General features: G+C 35.1%; 1 protein-coding gene across 1 annotated transcript; it reads right to left on the bottom strand.

Moving 5' to 3' along the window:
• Positions 1–2888: 2888 nt before the first annotated feature.
• Positions 2889–6177, bottom strand: LOC105769577 (probable beta-D-xylosidase 7). Its single transcript, XM_012590293.2, has 6 exons — positions 5633–6177; positions 5168–5467; positions 4849–5018; positions 4624–4721; positions 3725–4489; positions 2889–3634 (listed from the first exon to the last, which is right to left on the bottom strand). The coding sequence occupies exons 1-6, from the start codon at positions 6101–6103 to the stop codon at positions 2943–2945; spliced, it is 2496 nt and encodes an 831-aa protein (XP_012445747.2). The 5' UTR covers positions 6104–6177; the 3' UTR covers positions 2889–2942.
• Between the last annotated feature and the right edge of the window lie 1531 nt (positions 6178–7708).

Genomic DNA, 7708 nt, shown 5'->3' with positions numbered 1-7708 from the left:
ATCTTTTATCTTTACTCTTTTTTCTCTTTGATTTTATTTGATCGGAGAAACCCTAAACATTTCCTTTTGTCTCTTCAATCAACTATGGCTTTGGTGGGTTGTGCAAGAAGCTTGGAGGTGGAGCTTGAGAGTGTAATAACCCGCCCGACGAAGTCTCCATATATGGCTACTATTTAATGTGTTATTGGTAAAATAAAGATAATATAAATAAGTAAAGTGCTTTTTTTGACTAAGTATATGATTCTGTGTGACGCGTCATTTGATAAACTTTTTGTTTTTGTGTTATAGAGAGTGTGAACGAGCGGTTGAAGGCGAGAGGAGTAGTGTTGGACGTCTGAGTTGGGGGTGGAAGGGAGAAGATGGGAGATGTGTGGACTAGTAAAGAAGCATGAAGAAGATATTGGGAAAAACATATCAAATCCAGATTTCATAAAAATCAAACCTGGAAAATAAAAAGCCAGTATAATGAAGCTAATAGTATTTTGAAGTTAGAATTTTTTTTTTGTTAAGATTAAATGTTAGAATAAAAAAAATTGTTATATGATTTTCAAGGTTAAATGAGTATTTAAGTCTAATAAAAATATATTTTTAATATATATGTTATGTTAGATATATATATTTGAAAATATTAGTTAATTTTTGTTAACTCGATTAATCAACTCGAAATTGTCAAGAGGGGGTGAACTGGTCTTTTAAAAAGTTGTGGATGCTAAGAAAATAGATAAAGACAATAAATACGGCGATATGTAGTGGTTCGGCCCTAATTGCCTACTCGACTACCTTAGCTTTCCTTAACTAAAGATTTCTCCAATTTTACTAATTTGACAACTTTTGAGGATAAGGTTTAACCTTACAAACTCCCTTAAGATTTCTACCCAAACATTAAGACAAAACATTCTCAAAGAGAATAACAAATAAGCAAACTAAGAACAAACCCTTAAAAGAGCATAATATTTATAAATTGAGCACAAATGCAAGAAAAACACCAACTTACAAGTGTGTATAAAGGAAATTGTTGAGAATTGAAAGCAAAAGTTTGTTTTGATTGATCTTTAAGCTTTAATAATCTCTTTTGTTGTTGTAGGATTTTTGAAAAATGATATTTATTCCCCTTAATTGATTTCCAACCGTTGTGGTTGTTGGAGAATTAAATAGAGCTGTCGGAGATGAAATAATTAGTGCATTTAATTCACTTGCAAACACGAGTACCGATACTTGCTAACAAGTTATCGATATTTTTAGAATTTAATGCAAAATTCTGTGATTGTTGGAGCCAGAAATATCGATATACTGGATCGATATTTAGCTGAAATATTTGAGAAACAAAATGTCAAATTGGTATCAATTTTCGGAGGGGTACCGATATTTTAGAAACTATCAATACTTGGTTAACAAGTATCGATACTTTTTGGCTTGGAGCTATACTGACTTGTTTTAAAAAATTTTAACTTTGATTGAAAAAGTATAACTCGATCGATTGAAACTATTTTAACTTGATTAAAAGTTGATTCAAATTTTTTTTCTAAGATTTTAAAGTAGTAGGTTCAGAATTATATCTCTTAGGCTCATTTGAAATATAATTTTGTCAATTTTGTTCAACTTCAACTTTTATTCAAAGGCATTTTAATTTGTTACATCAAAACATATGAAATGCATTTGACATGGCACATTGAGTTTGTGTCACCCAACCATTAACTGGATCCCAACTCAGTTAGAGAATTACCAAAAAATTCATTTTATTTACAAAGTAAGTTATATAATTATGTGAATATTTTCATCTTTATATATTTTAAAAGTCAATAAAAATTTCTACAATGAGATTTAAACAAAAATACCGTGCATATAAAACTTTTCCATTTACCATTTAAACTAAAATAAAATTTAATTTTTATATGAAACTTGAATAAGTATATCTGTGTTCTCTTTTTTTTTTTGTGAATGTTAATAATGTTGTTGATTGAGTTAGTGTCACAAATGAGCTCAACACCAACTCAAAGATTAATGATGAAACAATGATAATCAATTGTATTCATTTAATATTCTTAATATGTCGTGCTTTTTAGTTTAAATTTTGTTTTACTCACAATTTAATCTTATATTTTTGTATTTTAATATCATACATATTTCATGTGTTACTATTAATTAGTTCCAAATCATACTTTTCATTATTTATTGTATATTATTTTTAAACACACCTTTGTGTTCTTAATACGTGATTTTCACATGCGCATTTAATGTGTTAAGATTTGTGGTATTTATTTATATATTAGATTAAAATGTGTTCTAAGTCCTTAAATTCTTCGTAAATTTAGAATTTAGCCCACCTGCTTTTATTTTAGGGAATTTAGTACTTTTACTTTTCAAATCTACAAATCAAGTTGAATTGTTAAATCCAAATTGCAGTGTCTCGAATAAAAAGCAGTGTGGTATACGTTATTGTTTGTTAGGAGAGTTTGATGTAAGTACGTAGGTTCATAGAAATATAACAAGTACCGAATCCGAATTCACATTGACACTACTATTAAAGTAGTTTTCAAGTTGAGAAACAAACCCACATCAACTATAAGTAAAAACAAATAAACATGATATTAGAAAAGAAAAAAGGAAGATGCCAGCTTCAATTTGCAAGATAGAGCCTATTATGATTTTACGACAAACTTGTATTTGTAGCTATTCGCAGCTGATCAACTTCACCCGTAATTTCCTAGATTGGCACCCAAGTGTGTAAGGCCATAACACTCAATGAAAAGAGTTATCAAATGGAAACATCCAAGTTTGTGTTATTTTTTAAACTCCACGAATGTTTTGAGAGCTTCGTTTTTGTGAACTTTGTTTTGTTTATGACCAACAAAAAAAATTGGCTTAATAATTTTGTAAAAACAGGCAACTGAGCAATCAGTAGAATTTTACATGTAAAAAGTTGAGAGGGTCCGTCCATTAATTCATTTCAGAACAATATGCATAGGAATGAATGAATGAATGAATGAATAGATGTAAAAGAATATCAGGATTCTTGGAAGGATCATGAGCTTTGATGTGGCAGCATCGCTAGTGTCTTCCGAGAAAACCACTGTAATCTCTGATTCTTTGTCTCCAATGCTCAAGAAATAAGATCCTTCATCTACCACCATTTGACCATCTCCCTCCGCACTGCTAAGATGCTCACAAGGGCTCAACTCCAATTTGATTTCAGCTTTTTCCCCTGCCTTTAGATCAACATTGTTGAATCCCACCAATTGTTTTATTGGCCTTTCATTACCAGTCTTTGCTTGCCTCACAAAGAGCAGCACTGCATGCTTACCATCCATCTCACCGTTGTTTTGAACCCTTACTGTGACTGGGAGCTTGCTCTTTTCACAAAGTTCAGTTCCCATCTCTGAAACCGACTTGTATCCCAGAGCTATTTTATCACTTGATTGATTGTTTAAGTAGACCTTATCTTTTGTAAGAGGGAGAAATTCATAGGAATAATTGGTGTAGCTGAGACCGTAGCCGAATTCGAATACCTTCAGCCCTTGGTAGAATCTGTAAGTACGTCCAGGATAACCTGAAGATGGTTCAGGCCGCATTCTCATGTCTGTCATCGGTATTTTAGTCAAATTTTGTGGATACCATGTAATTGGTAATCTCCCTCCTGTATACAAATTATGATTGCATTTCCAGTTATCCTGCAAAACCAAGGAATATAATTTTATTCATACAAATTTGGTAACGGAAACTTCACCTGGATTATGATCACCAAATATAATTTCGGCTAATGCACGTCCTCCAGCTTCACCGGGATAGCCAGCCCATATAATGCTTCCAATGTTCTGATCATTCTTGGCAAATGTTATGTCTACTGGACCTCCACAAAGAAGCACAAGAATGACAGGCTTATTTGCAGCGCTTGCGATGCGGGTAACGAGTTTCTGTTGATGTCCAGGAAGAACCAAGTCGACACGATCATGAGCTTCCCTCTCCTGAGTTTGATCCAATCCCATTACTAACACCACCTGGTCTGTCCCTTTAACTATCTTCATTGCTTCATCAGCCAAATCAGACGAACAGTTAACCGTACTACAACCTGGATGGTAGTTGATGTTCTTGACATAGCTTTGCAATCCTTGCAATGGTGTAACAGGATTACAAGGAGGACCTGCATAATTTCCAACAAGTGTTTCGCTAGAATTGGCATTAGGACCTATCACAGCAAGGGAAGTAATTTCAGTTTTTGCAAGTGGAAGGAGGCTGTTATCGTTTTTCAGAAGGACAATGCCATTGCGAGCAGCCTCGAGAGCAAGGTTCAGGTGTTCTTGGGAGCAGACCTGGTCAGAACCGATGTTTCCAAAAGGCTGTTTAGCCGGGTTGCCATTGAAAAGTCCCAACCTCATCCTGATTGAGAAAAGGTTGTGGAGTGCTCTATCTATATCAGACACAGCTACTTTTTTCTTTTCGATAGCTGATCCGGTGTAGTTCTTCAAATATTCACCACAGTCCAAGTCCATTCCTGATCAAATGTATCGATAAAAACCTTAACTGATCTTATCAGCATTCTTAAACTAGAATCATAGCTGGAGTAACCTAGAACAAGTTTAGAATACAGAGTTGATCAACCAGAAACAAAATGCCAACTATAATTACCGGCTGTAAGAACATCGGCAACAGCGTCCTCTGGTTCTTTAACATATCCTTGTTCATCATATATGATTGAGACAGCATCACAGTCTGAGGTGATGTACCTGAATAGTTTTTGAACCAAACAAAGAATCATCTTCTGAATGACCTTTGAATAGTTTTCTGTATTATGGTTGTTGTAGTTTCTAAAAGGAAAAAGACCTTGTTATCAATCTTATTCCATTTTCTTACCCATTGAAACCCCACTGTCCTCGGGCTGTTTTTGACAAGAGATTGTAATCTGCACAGTTTGGAACTCCATTAATACGATTGTAAGCACACATTACCCCACTGGCTTTCCCTTTCTCTATGCAACTCTGGAAAGGAGGCTGATATGTATCTGCTAAATCCTGTAGCGTGACCTACACAAAATCCAGAAACAAAAACAAGAAAAGGTGGAACATCAACATCAATATTGGTCAATTGATAAAGCACATAACACCTGAATGAAATCCATCAAGTTAGTTTAAACACAAACAAACAATACTAATGATAATGATAATGCACTTACATTTGCATCAAAGACGAACCGGTTAATTCCTTTCCAGTTATCCAAATCATAAGCTGTGAAATGCTTACAACAAGCTGAAACTTGGAGACTCTCACCAAGCTTACCGCCTTCGAAAGAGTCCCCTTGTATTCCTCTCACAAATGAGACTGCGTACTTCCCTGTAACCAATGGATCCTCGCCAGGTGTTTCTTGGCCTCTTCCCCACCTTGGGTCCCTGAATATATTAATATTTGGTGTCCAAAAGGTCATGCCTCTTGCTTGTCCAGCGTTATACACTCCTCTAGCTTCTATTCCAATTGCCTGTTCGTAAGCACACAATGAAAATGATAGAATATCTAAATCGAGTTTGACTTCTAATTAAACTAGTTTTCTTATTAAAAACATATATTATCTAACTCTTTCTCTTTGAATACTTTTGGAGTTGACATTAAAGCAGACAGATGAATACAAAGTTATAGGACTTGCCTGGCCAATGCGGTACCATAGATAGGGATCAAATGAAGCAGCAGTGAGGATGACTTGAGGGAAACTGGTGGCAGATCGAATTGTCCCATTGAAGCGGATACCTTGGCTTATGTTGGCCACGAAGGCCACCCCATGCAAGGCTTCAGACCACCACTCATAGCCAGGGATACCGAGTCGTGGAATGGCGGCAGCTGTGTTAACGAGTTGAGATATTTTCTCATCTAACGTCAGCCTGGAGACGAGGTCTTCAACTCTTCGGTTGATGGGGAGTGTAGTTTTGCAAAATTTGTAGGATTTGGTTAGTGGGTCAGTTGAGTCGCAGGAGAATGGAGGCTGATTGGTGGGCTGAGTTGAGACGAGCAGCAGTGAACACAAGTGAATAAGTAGAGAGAGGTTCAGCAGCTTCATTTTCCGAGTCGATAAATGACGCATGGGATTCTGGTTTATGCGCAACATGTACCTGACAATCATTTATTCTTCCAAAGTTTATTGACTCGTGAGAAATGGTTCCTGATTATTTTTGTAGCTGAAGAACCAAGAATTGCAGAGAAAACGAAATTTCACTTGAATGGGTTGCACATAAAGCAACAATCAGTTTTCTTAGGAGTAAAGTATAAATTTGCAAGCTAATCAAGAGGAAAGAACTGTAGGACCAGTAGTAAGGTCGCTGCTGGGCTGAATAGGTTTTCTCTCTTGCTGTTGCAGTTAGTTCAAAAGTCAATTTTAAGAAATGGGTTGACTGTATTTTCTTGATTTTATGGACTATCATGCAGTAAAATTAACAAGGTACATTTTGGAATTGTCCGCATCAAGGAGACCAGCCTTTGTAGTTTGGTCACCAGAAAACATCAAAAGCTATTAATTTCGTAGTTTGGTTAGCCAGAAAGAAGAAAGCAATTATATATATATATCAAAAATTAGTAATTGATGATAATGGCCCTTGAAAACTAAGAGAAGAACATGCAGAATCACAAGCACTCAATCAATCATGTAACATGTAACCCCACTTTAATATCTTTCCATTTGTCACAACTAACGAGCCAACCCTACTAACTCCATGGCTCATGCATGCTTTCTGATGATAAAGTGGTGTAATAATTAAATAAGGCCATTACCAAAAGGTTTTTGGAAACGAGAACCCAATCAAATACTTTGAAATTATTACTATTTGATATTTCTGTAACACTAATATTTTTAATACAACCTGTCCTAACTATGATTATCTGTTTTGTCTATGCAGGAAGCAACCGCTGCGTGTGTAGAGCATGGTGAAATATGTGGCCATAGCTCGATGGGAAGCCGAAATATTTATGAAGTTTGCAAGAACCGGGAAACAATGAGAAGATGCAGCTTTTTATTATCATCCAGGAAGCAGGTGGTGTTGTAACAGATGCAGGGTCATCTCCACTGGATTTCTCGAAAGGTATGTTCTTAGAAGGTGTAGATGATCGAGGTATAATCGCTTGTTTGGTAGTAGGTTTTAATATTAATAATTCCGCTTTGGAATATCTTATGTCATCAAAATTAATAACAGTATATTTTTTTTTATCTATTTTGGGTTACTAAAAACTAAAAAAAGTGTAAAATTATGAATAACTAAAATGATTTTTTTTTATAAAATTAGAGAATCAAATAATTCATTATACTTAAAAAAAACAAATTGCAGGCATATTTTACCACACTCTTAAGAATCCTCTTGCTAGAAGGGCAACAACTTAGTGACAAACTAGACAAATATATGTTGGCACTGGAAATAAGAGATTTAAGGCACTGAAAGCGGGATTGAAATTTAACATGAGATATTTACAATTTTTGGTCCCTAATTGTATAGTGACCTTGCAAGTTGATCCCTGAATCTCAACTATAATAATTTAACCGCACAATAGTTTCCTCCTAAACTAAGTTGGCCAGGTGATCAACATACCGATTCCCTTCCCAGAAAATGTGACGGATGTGTAACACCTAACCCTCCCGTATCAAGACTAAATAATCTTTCACTAAAATACTTAAAATGTAACTACCCTCAAAAGATCGAGACAATATATTCACCACCCAAAACATGTTCAACTCTACAAT

The sequence above is a fragment of the Gossypium raimondii genome, chromosome 5 (assembly GCF_025698545.1).
Source record: "Gossypium raimondii isolate GPD5lz chromosome 5, ASM2569854v1, whole genome shotgun sequence".
Classification (NCBI taxonomy): domain Eukaryota; kingdom Viridiplantae; phylum Streptophyta; class Magnoliopsida; order Malvales; family Malvaceae; genus Gossypium; species Gossypium raimondii.
The sequence above is the reverse complement of the archived record's forward strand: the minus strand, read 5'-3'. Positions and strand labels throughout refer to the sequence as shown.